General features: G+C 35.4%; 1 protein-coding gene across 1 annotated transcript; it reads left to right on the top strand.

Moving 5' to 3' along the window:
* The first annotated feature begins 9282 nt into the window (after nt 1-9282).
* Nucleotides 9283-13834, top strand: LOC122040869 (auxin-responsive protein IAA21-like). The gene is made up of 5 exons (XM_042600334.1): nt 9283-9825; nt 12184-12410; nt 12828-12969; nt 13267-13328; nt 13503-13834. The coding sequence occupies exons 1-5, from the start codon at nt 9359-9361 to the stop codon at nt 13538-13540; spliced, it is 936 nt and encodes a 311-aa protein (XP_042456268.1). The 5' UTR covers nt 9283-9358; the 3' UTR covers nt 13541-13834.
* Nucleotides 13835-16098: the final 2264 nt, after the last annotated feature.

Consider the following 16098-nt stretch of genomic DNA (forward strand, 5'->3'; position numbering starts at 1 on the left):
TCTAACTAATAATAGAAATATTAAGTATGATATACAATAATAATAATAATAATAATAATCGTAGTAGTAAATATAATAAATTTAGAAATATTATTTTTTGTTGTCAATTTTTGATCATGAAGTCAAATATGATAAATTTCAATTGATTGAAATTAATTCAAGATTATTTTTCATAACTATTTTCTTTGTTGTCATTAGAAGTGAGGTACCTTTTTAGAGAAGGAAGAACCACCTCTTCGTTAATTGAAGCCCCTTTACTTTGATGAATGCGACTCTTAGACTCTAACGGTTGAGACTTTTCAGATGAACTCTAAGGGTGTATTTGGTTCAAATTATGATGTATAAACTTATGTGATTATCAAGTAATCACAAAACTAAAATTATAGGGAATAAACTATAATCTAATATTGTTTGGTTTAATTTAGATAATGTAATAAAAAAACTTATTTGTTTGAAAATTTTAATGGATAACCTAGTTTAATATTTTATTATATTACCATCAGTTATAATAACAAAATCAACCATATATATTATTTTTTTAAAATTTTACATTTTTTTTTACTTTAAGTTTTACTATATTACCGTTGGATGGGTTTGATGGAATCGGGTGGGGTCGAAGCAAGAATAGTATAACAAAATCTCAATCGAATCCAACTCAAACACAATCCAAAATTCTAAACCCGAATCCGGATAACCCGACTAATCTAAATAACTCGATCTACCCGATTAAAAAAGAATTTTTTACTATTTCTCTATAATTTTTTATTTTTATCTCAATATTTCATCATTATTATACTAACATTCTGTTATTAATGTATATAAGACATCTTAATTTTTAAAATTAAATTTTAATTTAATCTAAAAATCTTTAAATCCTAAATTCAGATTAATCCAGATCAACTCTATCCTAACACAAAAGAAAAATCTCCAATCCCAATCCAACCCCAACTCAAATCCTAAGTTAATCAAAATCTGATATTTTTCCGTCCATAAATCAAATTCATTTTGATATCCTTAATTGCACAACTAATGAAAGGTGAAGGAGAGTTACATGAGAAGCTCTAGTGTCCACACCAACCTAATTGATGCCATAACTTCACACTTATTGCATATGTCTTTCAGTGTGTTTTCTCTTAATAACTATCCTGTTAGACATATCATGTCACCTTGACAATAAGCTCCTGTATATTTATTATGAGTGTTTTGGAGGACAAGGAGAGGAGCATCTGATTGGAAGTTTTACTTTCTTGATCTTTGATATAAGGATAACACCTTGCTTAAAACTTTAAGATTTCATAAGTTATCAGAAGCTTGACCCTTAACAAGGATTTCACTGACAATGAGTGGTACCTCTCCTAAAGATATGAAGGGAAAGAAGAAAGTAAATTGTCAAGATCTTGATGACCTAAACAATTCAATCCTTGTTCAAGCTCTTGGATGTTGTTAGGGTATTGATAGTAAAAAATGAAACTGTCATCTTGGCATTCCCTCAAGAGTGATCCTCACTATCTGAAAAGGAGATAAATTGTTGATATGCATAGGAGTGTGAATATGTTTTCGTTCAACCTTAGTGCCCAAAATGTTATTCTAAGAGTTTAGGGCATCTACAATGGGAGGTTTTTAAAGAGGTTTGTGAAATGAAAAAAATTGAAGAAAAAAATTCTAACTATTATGGATGTAAAGTTTAAGAGCAATAGTGAAATTTCAAATATACTATGTCATCTCAAAATTAACAATAAAGGTGGAATTAGTAATTAATGATATATAAACAAATTTAATTAGGTAGGGTCCAAAATTTTTTGATTGTGAAGATAGTGATAGATTTTTTTATTTTTGACATGTGATTAAGGTGATATATTAGAGACCCCAACAAAATTTATATAGAACTCTAATCATGCCCTTGTAAACAAATCCCAAGTGAACACCTTTCAACCACTTCCAATTAATTAGGAAAGTTGACTGGAGTACCAAAAATAATCATTGAAAGTTAATGACTCTTTGACCAATATTCTATTACAAGGGCAAAAGATTGTGCAATTGATTGCTAGAAAGTACTCAACTATATAATGTCCACCTAAAAATTACATGTAATTTGTCGTTGACTAGAATCTCATTTTAGTGGATTGAAAATTAAATAGTCTACCTTCACTTGGTTTACAACCAATTGTAACCTATACGAAGGTTCAAGACTTGAGCTACGTTAACTACATGACTTGGGAGTATCCTAATATCATGAGGCCTCACAATCATCAAGTCCTAAGCATATCACCCACTACGTAGGCAATTATAGCTTTATTATAAGATAATATTATATGCCCATAAAAAAAAAAAACATAGACTATAATCATTCAATGCAATATTTATCATAGCTTTAGGTCTTTAACTTCTTGAGGCCACACAACCTGCTCTTTACAAGCAACGAGCCAACTAAGCTCCTCCCTAAGCTCTAGTGCACCAAATTAATCCAAACCAAGCTCTCAAATCCATAAGTTCACGACTTCAAACCCTAATGTTCTGGTCCGAGAATAAGAGATGGGTCAACTCTTTTGACGGTTGACTTTGATGATGAGTCAGCAACAATTTTCTCCTCAAGTAAGCTGGGAGGTCAGTCGAGAAGTCATGCTGAGAAGTCACCTGAGAAGTCCGACATCGGGAATTTAGCCGAGAAGTTGAATGATGGGAATTCAGCCGAGAAGTCAGATGCTGGAAAGTCGGATGTCGAGAAATCAACACTAGAAAGTTGGATGCTGGGAATTTAGCCGAGAAGTCAGATAGACGAGAATTTAGCCGAGTAGGATAACGGGAATTTAGCTAAGAAGTTGGATGCCAAGGAGTCAGATATTGAGAAGTCGGTACTAGGAAGTTAGATGACGAGAATTTAGCCAAGAAGTCAGATGCTGAGGAGTCAAACGCTGATAAATCAGTACTAAGAAGTTAGATGTTGAGGAGTCAGATGCTAAGAAATCGACACCAAGAAATTGGTGTTGGATATAAGTGATGTGAATGGAGAAGAGGTGGAAGAGGAAATAGACTCCGTTGTGAATGAGAGTTTAGTCTCACATTGGAAGTTTCATAGCATGTTGGTTGGTTTATATTGATTCACATGCATTGAGGATGTGAACAAATGCATGAGGAGAGACTCTTTCTCACGCGTGGATGCATAGAGGTGCAAATCCAAGGTCCGGATTTGCATTGAACCATGTTAACTCGTGTGCGGGCACGACCTGCACGCGTTGAATGCCGATATAAGGAGGTTGTGATCACAAACAGAATACACACAGAGAAAGTAGCAACTCTCCACTAGTGTTCCCTCCTCACCTGTCTACTCGCACGATAGGCTCTTTGTCTCTCTGATCGGATGACTACTTTGCCAGATTATTTTTTCGGACAATTGGATGGCGGGAATTTGGCCGAGAAGTTGGATGTCACTGAAAAGAGTCAACACAAGGTTAGAAGCGGAGCCAAGGCGTGCCTTGTAGTTGTGCATTGGATTGCTCGTACCTTTTGGTTGAAGAAGGTACCTTCTATAGAGAAGGAAGAACCACCTCTTCGTTAATGAAGCCCCTTTACTTTGATGAATGCGACTACCGGTTGAGGCTTTTCAGATGAACTCTAAATTGTTTAGGACCATTGGCTTAAAGAAAATTTTGTCATTTCTTCCGTGAAGTAAAAGATCATAACTCACATTATCAAGCCCGCCTTATGAGTTTTCGTATCTATACTTCAGTAAAAGTAATTACTAAATAAATGGTTCCTATAATATAAATTTTGGTATCATGGAGTTTCTCTGGTCTTAAGAAAGTTTTCTCTAGCTATTCTTAATTATTATTATTAAGGTGATCGAGTGATTTGTTTTATAGCATCTTCTTTAATATGCATGAATCTCTTGATATCCAAGATATTTTTGCTTATACTTGCTCTTCACTATGATTATTCATGTTAAAGGTTTGTTTCCATAATATGCAAGCACCAAAAATAATTGAGAAAACAAATAGACCAGATTACCATTCAATCTAAAGGGGTGTATTCAATGACTTTGAATGACTTTATGGATTTTAAAATGAGGTGTATTCAGACTTTTATAAACTTTATAAAAATTTAATGGTATTCAAATTAATTTTTTTATAGACTTTTAAAAAGTCATGTGGTATTCAAACTTGACTTTTTAAAACTCTATGAAAATGTTTTGGTATCCAAAGTTTCAATAGATTTTCATAATTTTTTTTAGAATTTCTTGGATATAAATTTTAATTAATAAGAGCTCTCCAAACACTTGGTACAACTTTAAAAATAAAATAAAAAGTCTTCTCTTCACTCTTGGGATTTCTATTGACTTCAAATCGCCTTAATTTTTTACAAATAAGTCATTTCTCTTCCTACTCTTTGATTTTGATTATCTCTTTGATCTAAAAGACTCTGTCCTTGTTCAACCTCTCAGCGGCCTGTATCAACCTCTCAGCATGCATTTCATGCGAAACTGAGAGTCCTCTGGGTTAATGTGGGGCAGAGTTGTTACTATAAAATAAAGGTTAAAATCTCGGCAAAGCCGAGGAAAAAAACCCTCCTCGTACTGGTCAACTATAGCTTTCTATTTTCCTTCTCACAGATAGTCGTGAGGCCGACTTTGTGAAGCCAATGGGATGACAAATTCTACCTTTTACTACCATGAATGTACAAAAGGTGCCCCATGAGTTGATATTTACATTTGTTGTTACTGTAATAGGTTATGAAATCAATTCTCAGCATATACGACATGTATCGCAGGACACTTGACCCTATGCAAGGGCCACTGTGTTGGGTGAAATATCTTGTAATTTCTCTCTCTTATAGATCGTATGAGGCCGTCCTGGAGGGGTTACAGGGTGAGGGTTATCACCTTTTTGCTGTAATAATATACAAAAGATGCTCACGAATTATGGTGCAACGGTTAGGCCCTATAAATGATTAACCAGATATTTAAGGTTCGCATCTCAACTTATGACGCACTGTAGAGATTTTTCTCTAGTGGGACGACAAACTTAAGAAAGATGGCTACTTAGATGAGTTTCTATAAGTACTTATCGATTTATCCTGGTGGTCGGTAAAAAATTTTCTTAGGGTCAAGTCAATTACCTACATGATTAATCGATTTTCAGCTTCCGTGTCTCCACATGATGTCCAGATGATTAAAAGATGATAGGTTTACTATAGTGGGACAAGAGATTAATTTATGAAGGACGTATGCTCTTAAGAAAAAAAAATTCCTTTCACCCCTAACTAATTTGACAGTCGATTATAAATTAATCATATAATTTATCTCTATAAATTTGAAGACAAATTATGAAAGACATTTGAGATAAAAATAACCATCTTTTATTACAATGTTTGCAGCTTGGGCCTCCTCTGACATGAAGGCCATCTTAGAAGCAGCATGCAGTATCTGAACTCTCAAATGCTTAATTACTCATGACCTCTTTCTTTGTTCATTGAGGATTTGGTGGAATCATTGGTGGAATTCTTGTATCTCAGTGGTGCATGCACACATGCCATGGTGGTGGAGAGCCCATTGAAGTGTTTTCTTTTTCAGAAATCAAGAAGCTACTCCGAAGGGTGGAGGATTGTTGCAGCCACACCATCCAAACAAACGGACCTCGCACCATTTTATCCAACGTGAACCTGTTAACTGAGGCCACTATGTCGCTCGCTTGTTCTGTAAACCAGATGGAGCTAGCTAGCTGACACGTTCGGCCAGTGCACTTACCTCTTCGAGCAACAACTAAAATCGAACGCTGCTCCATCTTCAAAAAGCAGTGATGAATCTTCACGCGAGATTAAGGGAAACAAAGAACAAAAAAGATCTATGGAATGTGGTGCATTATGAGTGAGGAAACAAGGAGAGGCAAGTCGAAGTGGACGTGCATTAACTTTGCTCCACAAACCACCTACATGGAGCTGCCGTTCCACCTAAGGTCGCTAGTCGTAGGGTGGTCCACGGTCCACCGCCGGAGTAGTTACCAGTGTTTGTCAGCTGTACAGGCAGAGCGAGGAGAGGTGAAAGTGGAAGACAAGTTGTCGGTCCTTTGTTTATCTTGTAGCGAAGTGGATGTGCGACGTCGAAATTAAAGAGAGGCCCACTTTGTTGAGGGTGAGGAGACAGGGTGGGCCCACGCGAGACAGTGAGCAGCGAGCCACATTAAAATAGATGGAAAAGGCCAATCGACCTCGCACGAGTCCTTCTGTCTTTACGGGGAAGTAAACCCTCTCTACGATGTGCAGAATTATTTATATTTTTTTGGGATGAAGGTTCTAGTTTTTTTTATTAAAGTTTTCCCTCTGGAACGGTACTATACCTGGAATGTTATCCTATTAAGTTATTTGGTCGAAATTTAGCACGTCCATTTTTTTCATATGCTTTGGCCACTGTATCAATCAGGGCCGGTCCTAAATTTTAAAAGACCCGATGTAAACAAAAATTCTCCTTTAATTCAAATAAATTTTTTTTATTTAAATCAAAGGATTGTATCGATAGGTAAAGGCGACGATGTGAGGATGCAATAATAGCGACTCTAGACGATGACTGTTAGTGTGGACGAAGAGTTTGATGAAGAATAAAAGTGGATTCCAAAAAATTTAAGTCTAGAGAAATAGAAAAGACTCGTCTAGGTTTTTCTCTTTACTAAAGACATCTTTATAAAAAATTTGTTTATAAGATTTTAAAATTTATAAATGTTTTTTCTAATAAATATATTACAGTTACAGGTAGGGCTTTTACTTTTATATATATATATATATATATATATATATATATATATATATATATATATATAAAAAGGAGTCCTGCTAGAGGTAAGGCTTTGTGCGCTGATCCCACCTTGACAGCTCCTAGGTTAGTTTTAATATCAATGATTAGTAGTTATCCATAATTTATCTTTTTCGTTATGTGTTAATTTAGAGTCGGATTGATGAAAGTACTGCTACGAACAAATTATCGTTTGCTACATTAGTTTTGTATTAAAGTTAAATGAATACTCCATTTAAAGTGACATGATAAAAATATTCTTATATTATAAGATTATTAAGTGGACTAGAAGTTAATATCTAATTTCTATAATGGGTAGATGTTAATATCTAGTTTTTATAATATGTTGTCTAATCACTAAATCATATAGAAATTAGCAATTGACTTATTGTATTTGTTGTAGAAACTAGTTTCTACATTAGTGAGTTTATATTATTTGAGTGATAACCTGGGCTGGCAGTGCCACGTAGTCAAGAAAGTCAAAAATCTAGTCAAGGTGGCATACGAGGTCAACAAGTGATGACTCTCGACTCCCGACTCTCGTCTCTCAACTCTCGACCCACGACTCCCCGACCCCTAGTGACCCTTGGTGTCTGACTCCCAGTGACTCCCGATTCCTAGCGACCCTCGATGGTCGACTCCTAGTTGCTCCCGACTCTAGGTTACATCCGGCTACCAATTACTGACTGTTGACTTTCAACTCACGTTTCAGGCTCCCTCAATCTAAACTAAAACGATCCTAGCTATCAAAATTAGAGCATTGAAGTATTATGTTATTCCTGGAAGATAATGAATCATGCAACCATTATCGCATGAATGGCGGAAAATGTAGCCATTAACTTTGACATAAATAGGGCACAATGGATATTTATTTTGGGGAACGTTGTCACAATAGCGAGAAATAAGAGGGTATAGGGAGAACGTGCTGGAAATATTCGATCATATAAAAGGTAGTCAATTTTCATAAGTAAAAGTACACACGAACATACTTTTAAAATCCTAATTTATAGTAATTTCTCTTTTCTTCATAAAAAAGAACTATCTTGAGCATTGGAGTGACTTCGTCAAAATCTTCCTTAGTTATCATTCTAACTTATTTTCTGATATTTCTTCTTCATAAAAATGGAGTCACATCACTTTCTTAATTAGCAATAATAGTAACGCATTATCAATGAATTAGATATCCCCATTCTCAGACAGAATCAACCTAGTTAAAATAATATTTCAACAAATAAAATAAATGATTAAGACTCAATGATACTTATTATATTTCAAATGAATATTATTTAATTGTGATAATTATACAAAAATTAGTATGTAGTTTCTACAATGTATAGAAACTAATTGTTAGTTTCTACCATATCGATTTTATATCATTTTGATTTTATTTTTAAAGTAATAATCTGATTAAAATAATATTTTAATGAATAAATTGATAGAAATTTTATGATATTTATTATATTTTAAATAAACATGATCGAATATATAGAATTTAATATCTAACTTTTAGAGAAATATATTATAAAAGTTAATCAAAATTTATTATTATTATTATTATTATTATTATTATATCCTCTGAATGAAATCATTGTGGTAAAAAAGATGAAGACGCTCACCCCAGCGTCCCCGTCAATCCGTCCCAAGGTCAACACGAAGAAGGTAAATTACGGATGACTACTAGCCTTTGAAATAGTGACTAGCACATAAGAGAAGTATTTACCTCGGTTTTGTCGAGATTTGAACTTCAGACCTCATTGTGACAACACCTTATGCGCTAGCCACTAGACCCATCCGAGAGAACAAAACTGTATGGGTAAATTTTTTATAGTGACCGACAACATCGTTGAAACGACTCTTTATCAGAAACTTCCGAAAGGATTTTTAGATGAACGATACCATTTAATTGATAAAAGCCTATATAAAGAAGTGTTCAAACCTGACACATTAGTGAAAGAGTACAATATCATAATCAAAATACCCCTGATTTGGTTGTCCTCTGAATGAAATCATGAGATGAGAAGGATGTTTACTTTTTATTTTTAGGAAAAGACCGCTAATATATTTGTTCTGTTAATTTAGGGTAACTTTTAATTTTTGCTTGTTCCGTTGTTTGTTTAGCGACGCCGCCCACCTGGCGGACCAACGCCTGGCCCGCCGCACGTGGCCTACACGTGTGCTTGTCCGTATTGGGTTTTTTTTATCGAGGAAAAGGAATGATGCGGCCGCAGACGATGTCGGCGGTACGGCCGCGACAGGTGCCGGTTGGCCGCCTCGCCTGCGCCGCTGTCGCCGTCGCTTCCGTCACCGGCTGTACCAGGTCGCTGCCTCTGCTCTGATCGCATTAATATAAATTTCAAATATTAAATTAATACTAAGTGCCGACCCAAAGTATTATGACATGATATGATAGGACTCTGGAAGCTGCTGCTCAGCCGAACCGAACCGAACCGAACCAAATAAACCGAAACTAAACCGGAAGTGTCTTCTTTTTTTACTCTACTCGTGCCCTTCTCCTTATTTGTTGCACTACGTTTGCGTCGCCACCATTCAGATGATCTCCGGTCCTCTACGCAGAGGTTGATGTCGCCGCCGGTGGAGCACGATTACATAGGCCGCTCGGAGCGGAAATCCTCTGCCGGTGGGGTCGAGGTAGGGGATCTCAACCACGAGGCGACGGAGCTCAGGTTGGGGCTGCCTGGGTCGTCGGAGTCGCCCCACCGCGAGGAGAAGGTCGGCCTCACCCTGAATTTGCTCCCCAAGGGTTTCGTCTCCGGTTCCAAGAGGGGGTTCTCCGACGCCAACGATGGGGGCGGGAAGTGGGGGTTCGCCGCCGAGGAGGGCGGATCTGGGATGAACTTGGCACAGGGCGGTGGTTTGTTCTCGCAGAAAGGGGAGGTTGCGGCGGCAGCAGAGAGTGCAGTGCAGATTTCGGGGCGAGGGAATGTGGGGGAGGATCTAGCGGTGAAAGTGGCCGGGCAGGAGAGGAAGGTCACAGCGCAGGGCCGTGGCTCCGTCGGGAACGATAGTCCGACTGCTCCTGCAGCCAAGTAAGTGATTTTTAAAAACTCCTAGTGTGCTAGAACTACAACGGTCGAAAAGTCTTCATGTGCTTTGACTTTGGATGCATAGTTTCAATCTTTTATCTTTTATTCGAAATTTGTTGAGGGAGTAATCCATATTACAACCACAGTGCACTGCAACTCACCTCCATGGTGATTTAGGTAACAACCCATTGCCCACGGAAGAAGGAAGAATAATCAAGAGATTTAGATTTTTTGCCAAATTGGAAGATATGGTTGGTGCAAGGGAAGCATGTGTGACATCTAATGTGTTTCATACAAACGCATTCATATGTTTAAGTATAGGTGAAGAATATAAATGAAATCTTACACATTCATGTAGACCTGACCATGGGTCGGGTTCATACCTGACTCAGAACCGGAATTGGTTACCCGTGGCCCAACCCGTAATTGGTCCGTCGGCCCCAAGTGAACTGTGGTATTTATTTATTTTTTTAATTTTGTTTTAGATTTTTTTTCAATGAGGGCCTTTCATTTAATAATACTTTAGTGACATTAATGGTATGATTCAATATAAATTAACTCAGTTGCTATAAATTTTTTAACGCGGGACTATTTTACTTTTCTATTTCAGTCAATTTTTCAAACTATTTGTCTTGAATTTTCTAGTGTGGGACTATTCTACCTTTAACTCGTTAAATTTATTAATCTCATTTAACTCTCTTACTAGGTTATTCATTGGTCTTATTCTATCTTTTTATCCATTCAACATTGAGTTTATAGAGACTATTTGACTTGTATGATATATCCAGTCATAAATTTGTAAAATTATATATATATATATATAAACTACGTAACTTTAATTCCCTTATACCCTTAGTGGATAGACAACAACTTAAATAAATTTGTGTTTTTAAAAATTTTGTTCACATTTTTAAATTTTTAAATATATTATTTTAAATAATAATAATAATTTTGAACTGTAACCGACGATTTCGAGATTTTTTGAACTATCAAACCAGTGGTTTTGAACTGTTGGTTCCGAACAGTGGTCAGGTTTACATTCATGTTTCAAAGTTGAAATTTGATTCCTTCAAAGTTAGGACTTCACAAAGAACAAAATTTCAAATACTTATCTAAAGTGAGATATTTGAGGAAAATGAAGATGCCACATCTTTGATATGGTTTAAAATGTAAACATGAGTTTTTTAGCAGAAATTACAAATTGAATTCACTTTATATATATATATATATATAATATTTATGTAGCTTAGATAAGATCAATTATGGAATTTTTCAGGTCTGGAAAAACGAGGTTGTGAATATCATATGAATTGGAAGCTTTTGGTAATTTGATGGGAGTTGTTATGTGATCATGAAAAATTCAATAACCTTAATGAAGCAAATCATAAATTCAAATAATAGATAGATATATTCTTCTTCTTCGTTTTTTTCTTTCTAAAAAGCAATTTCAAAGTAACTTAATTGATAAGTCACTAAATTTTGTTAAGATAATGTATAAATTGCAAAATAATAGATAGATATATTCTTCTTCTTCGTTTTTTTCTTTCAAAAAAGCAAGTTCAGAGTAAGTTAATCACTAAATTTTGTTAAGATAATATAAATTGCAAATTTAACAAAGAAATTTAAGTTGTCACATCAAATTGATGTTGACTTGTACCGTGAGTTGACACAAATGACAGTATGCCACCCATACAATATTGCTTTGAAAATCAATATACTTTCTATTGAAGAGAGTATAGTTTTTGAGTCCCATAAATTTAATTTCTAAATGGTTCAAAATGTCTCTTCCATTAAATGACATTAATAAGAAAGGATGTAATTCTATGCTGCTGTTCTATGGCTGTGCTGGTCAGACAGTACAAATGAACATAATAGTCATTAATTCATGCTATTCTCTTTTTGTTTCTTTTTAAGCAATTTTCTTTCCTATTTTTTTGGAAAATATGGTGTATTCTTTTGAGATATTAAAATTCTCTTTGTTATTAACATTTTTATTTTATTTTATTTTAATGAGTATCTCGAGTACTTTGATCATATACTGAAGCCTTTACTCAAGCTTGTTGCTGTACCCTAGAACATTTTGTTCTGTCTTTCACTAAATTCTTTTCACTCTTTGCAAAGGAAGATTTTATTATGTCGTTTCTAGTTTAGCATTAAATGCCAATATTTGGATCGTATGCTTAAATATTTGCAAAAGATATGAGATGCATAATTTTTTCCAGAGGCCCACTAACCAATCTATATTCTAGTTAATTGATCATGTATGACATAGATGTGATTAATTATGTAAATGGAAGTTTTAGTTAGCTTCTGTTATGCAGAAAGAAGTCCAAGCGTTAACAATGTACATGTTCATGGCAGGGCACAGGTGGTTGGTTGGCCACCGATCCGTAGTTACCGGAAGAGTACAATGACTATAAATCCAACTAAGATTAAAGATGTTGCTGATGGAATACAGGAGCTAGGGTGTTATGTGAAGGTTAGCATGGATGGAGCCCCTTATCTCAGGAAAGTTGATCTGAAAATATACAAAAACTATAGGGAACTTTCATCAGCACTTGAGAAAATGTTCAGTGGCTTCACAATTAGTGAGTTTTGGCTATTCCTTATTATTTGAAATAGATATTAACTAATAATGTTATTTAATCCACTTTATTTGCAACATTTCTCATCCTTGCTTTTGTATTTAATCTTGTAATAACAAATATTGAAGCCTTAACTCACTTTTCCCATGAAAAACCAATACAATCATTCATGAATTCTGCCTGTCTAGCCAAATGATTTCTTTTCCCCGCTTTTTTCCTTACATCCTTTATCAGGAGAGTATATTGGAAGGAATCTAGACATTTCTCGCATCAAATTCGTTTTGTTGAAAGTTAGTGTAGAGGGAATGATATTACAGTGTTTTCAACCTTCTAATTCCTCTTCAATTCCATCTCAGTTGTTTCTAATAATGTTGTAGGTTTAGAAGGAGTTTACTTCTTTTGCCATTCAATGTTTTTCAGGTCAGTGTGGTTCTTGTGGAATACCCGGCAAAGAGGGATTATCTGAGAATCATTTGATGGTTCTTCTGAATGGTTCTGGGTATGCCATTACTTATGAAGACAAGGATGGAGACTGGATGCTTGTGGGTGATGTTCCATGGGAGTAAGCACCATATCTGCTTATTCATAGTGTTATCAATTTTAGTCAAAAGGAAGGCCACCTGTGGCATGTTGGACTCTATACGTTAACACGCCATGTATTTTCCTTTTCACTAATTCTCTTGTTTCTGTCTGGAAGAATGAAAGCAAACTTGGTCATGAATTGTCAGTTGTATTGGAAAATTGTTTACTTCCATTCACTTTCTTCTGTATGGAAGATATTCAGATGTCCCAGAACAAGCTTTATGTTGAAAGTGTCCTCATTTTGCTTCTAATTAAGTCCATGTATCTTGAATTTCAGGATGTTCACAAACTCATGCAGGAAGCTGAGGATCATGAAAGGTTCAGATGCTATTGGAGTCGGTTAGTACATAATCTTTCCTTGTCATTTCATTTTCTAGATTTTTGATCGGATGTTCAATGTGCTTCATCCTTACATGTGAATTTGTGAAGGTAACTTTTCATTAAGCTGCTTACTTTTGCTTGTATATTCTGTTTTACGAAATCTTAGACTAACAAAACCATGCTTCTCTCTAGCTCCAAGGGCGATGGAGAAATGCAAGAACCTGAACTAGACACATTATCATGTCGCCAAGAATGAACGCGATAATCAGATAGCTGTAAGTGTAGTTGTGAATAGAAGTTGAAAGGGTGTTAGTCATCAATTGTTTCATATATGTTATACTTTGTGGCTTGCTGTTCTGAATAGACTGTGAAAGCGTGATACTAGGTTCTGATGCTCAAGTCAGGATCCAAGTTCGGTTAGACTATGCTCACTTGAATTTCTGGATATCTCCTTTGTAATTGTAATATAAAGGTTTGGATTGCTGTTTGCAACTTATTAAGAGCTATTTACTGTTTTAAATTCACTCTAGGATTCCACTCTGACATCTGAATCAACCGTTTGATTGATGCCACTGCTTTGAATGGGGAAAATGGAATGGTTCTTTTAATCCTGTTATAATGGGGAAGAAAAAAAAATAGTGGAGATGTTGGTGGAGGATTTTTGTGATTGTGTTCCTCCCTAAGGATCAGGCTTTTCACATTGAAATAATTGATGCTCCACTAGCTAAGTTCTCAATAGTGTCTCTGATTTGGTGGACATCTAAAGCTTTGATAAACATGGAAGTAATAGGAAGCACGAATTTAGTATTTTCATTTGCTTTTATTTGCAACTTTGTATGCTTTCAATTAAGGGCAAAAGTTATAAGAGTACCCTATCTTTTGGAATCATAGAAGGGGCTCTCTTTTTTATTTTATTTTTTAATTAAAAGGGTATCTCACCCATCAACTATAGGTCTTAAGTAGATGTTAGAGTAGGGTGAATAGTCTTACAATAAAAATTTAACACTTTCTCTTGTTATTGAGCTTAGTAAGGACAAATACATGTTAATTAAAATAAAATAATATAAAGATAAAAATAAGAGGTAGAATATTTACTTGGTTATAATCGGAGTAGTTGTTAATACAAAGCAAATGAAAGTTTATTAAAATTATCCTTCATTATAGGCGGAGTAGTTTTTTACATAAAGTGATGCACGAACACTTAAAAATAGAAATGAAAATCAAGTACAAAGTGTGTTGTTAAAACTTTGAGCATTAGAGTTCTATTTATAGCTCACTATTTAAAGTTAGCCATTGGCTGACGTGGCACCTTCTGGGCACCTGGACTTGATCCGAGCGCCTGAACTTGGTCGATTCGATCCACTCCGTAATGACTTCTTTCCAAAGGTTATCAGCTTCCCGGGAGCTTGGATCCAGTTTGGGTGTCTGGACTCACTCCAGGTGCTTGGAGTCAGTTGGCGTGGATTTCATGCAGATCCTCTTCGGCAACGACTTGCTAACTTGGTCGAAAGATCCTAAGCACTTGGACCTAGTCCGGGCACCTGGAGTCTGAGTACTTAGACCTGGTCCGAGCACCCGAAGTCCGAGCGCCTGGACCTAGTCAACTCAGAAGTTGACTCGTTCGATCGCTTGGGTGATTCTCCAGTCGTATAGAGTTGAGCTCACTGCAAACCAACTTCGACATTCTCCTCGAGTCAGTCTTCCAATTTATAATTTATAAGGAACTGATAACATAATCTTCTGTGTGGCACCACACACAATGTTATCTACAATATAAATTAAATGGACAACTAATTGACATATATATAAATATAAAATATAGACATTTGACCAAAGTGATTCTCATTTCAAAACATTTCAAAACAGATGTTCATACAAAAGCTAGGCTTATAGTATATATCCCAACACACATCTCGAATGAGGTTTTAGTTACTGCCTTACTAAATACTCTATTGAGTAGGTAAACTGTAGTTTTGAATGCTTCACCTCATAAGGACTCTGGTAGAGAAGTGAAAGTCATCATACTTCTTACCATGTCTTTTATGGTTCGATTACGACGCTCAACTATACCATTCTAACTGGGTGTACCAGGCATGATATACTGAGACACAATTTCACACTCAGCAAGGTAATTCGTAAAAGGTCCTAGATGTTGTTCACCTGATCCATCATATCGATCGTAATATTCATCTCCACGGTCAGATCAGACAACTTTAATTTTCTTACCTAGTTGAAGTTCAACTTCGGCTTTGAAAATTTTGATACCAAGTATTGTGATTTTAACTCCAAAATTGTGAAAATTTTAATACATTATCACAACTAGGTAAGAAAGGAAGTATTGTGAAAACTAGGTAAATTGTATTTTAAATGCACAATTTGCCTCCAAGTATTGTGATTTTAAATGCACAACTAGGTAACAAAGGAAGTATTGTGAAAATTTTATTTTATTTCACAATTTACCTAGTTGAAGTTCACAATTTTCAAAGGATAATATCGACCCAAAGGACTGTGATTTCTCATGAATAAGATACAGATAGTCAAATCTGGAATAGTCATCTATGAAGTTAATAAAATATGTGTGTCCATTCCAAGATGCCTTAGGGAATAGTCCACAAATATCCTTATGTATTAACTCCAAAACATCATATAAATGAGTTTTTTTATGAGATATCAAGTACAACATAATGTGTCTTCCTTTGGGTCGACACATTATTTGTTTATACTCTCTATTATAATTCAAACTTTAATTGACCACACAATGTGCCTTCCTTTGGGCCGACCTATTGTG

This window comes from Zingiber officinale, chromosome 2A (genome assembly GCF_018446385.1).
Source record: "Zingiber officinale cultivar Zhangliang chromosome 2A, Zo_v1.1, whole genome shotgun sequence".
In the NCBI taxonomy this organism is placed as follows: domain Eukaryota; kingdom Viridiplantae; phylum Streptophyta; class Magnoliopsida; order Zingiberales; family Zingiberaceae; genus Zingiber; species Zingiber officinale.

Bases quoted from the DNA above. Each gene is read 5' to 3' on its own strand.
- LOC122040869 (XM_042600334.1), top strand. From the start codon at position 9,359: ATGTCGCCGCCGGTGGAGCACGATTACATAGGCCGCTCGGAGCGGAAA. The intron at 9,826-12,183 runs GTAAGTGATTTT...TGTTCATGGCAG, and splicing joins CCGACTGCTCCTGCAGCCAA to GGCACAGGTGGTTGGTTGGC. The intron at 12,411-12,827 runs GTGAGTTTTGGC...AATGTTTTTCAG, and splicing joins GTTCAGTGGCTTCACAATTA to GTCAGTGTGGTTCTTGTGGA.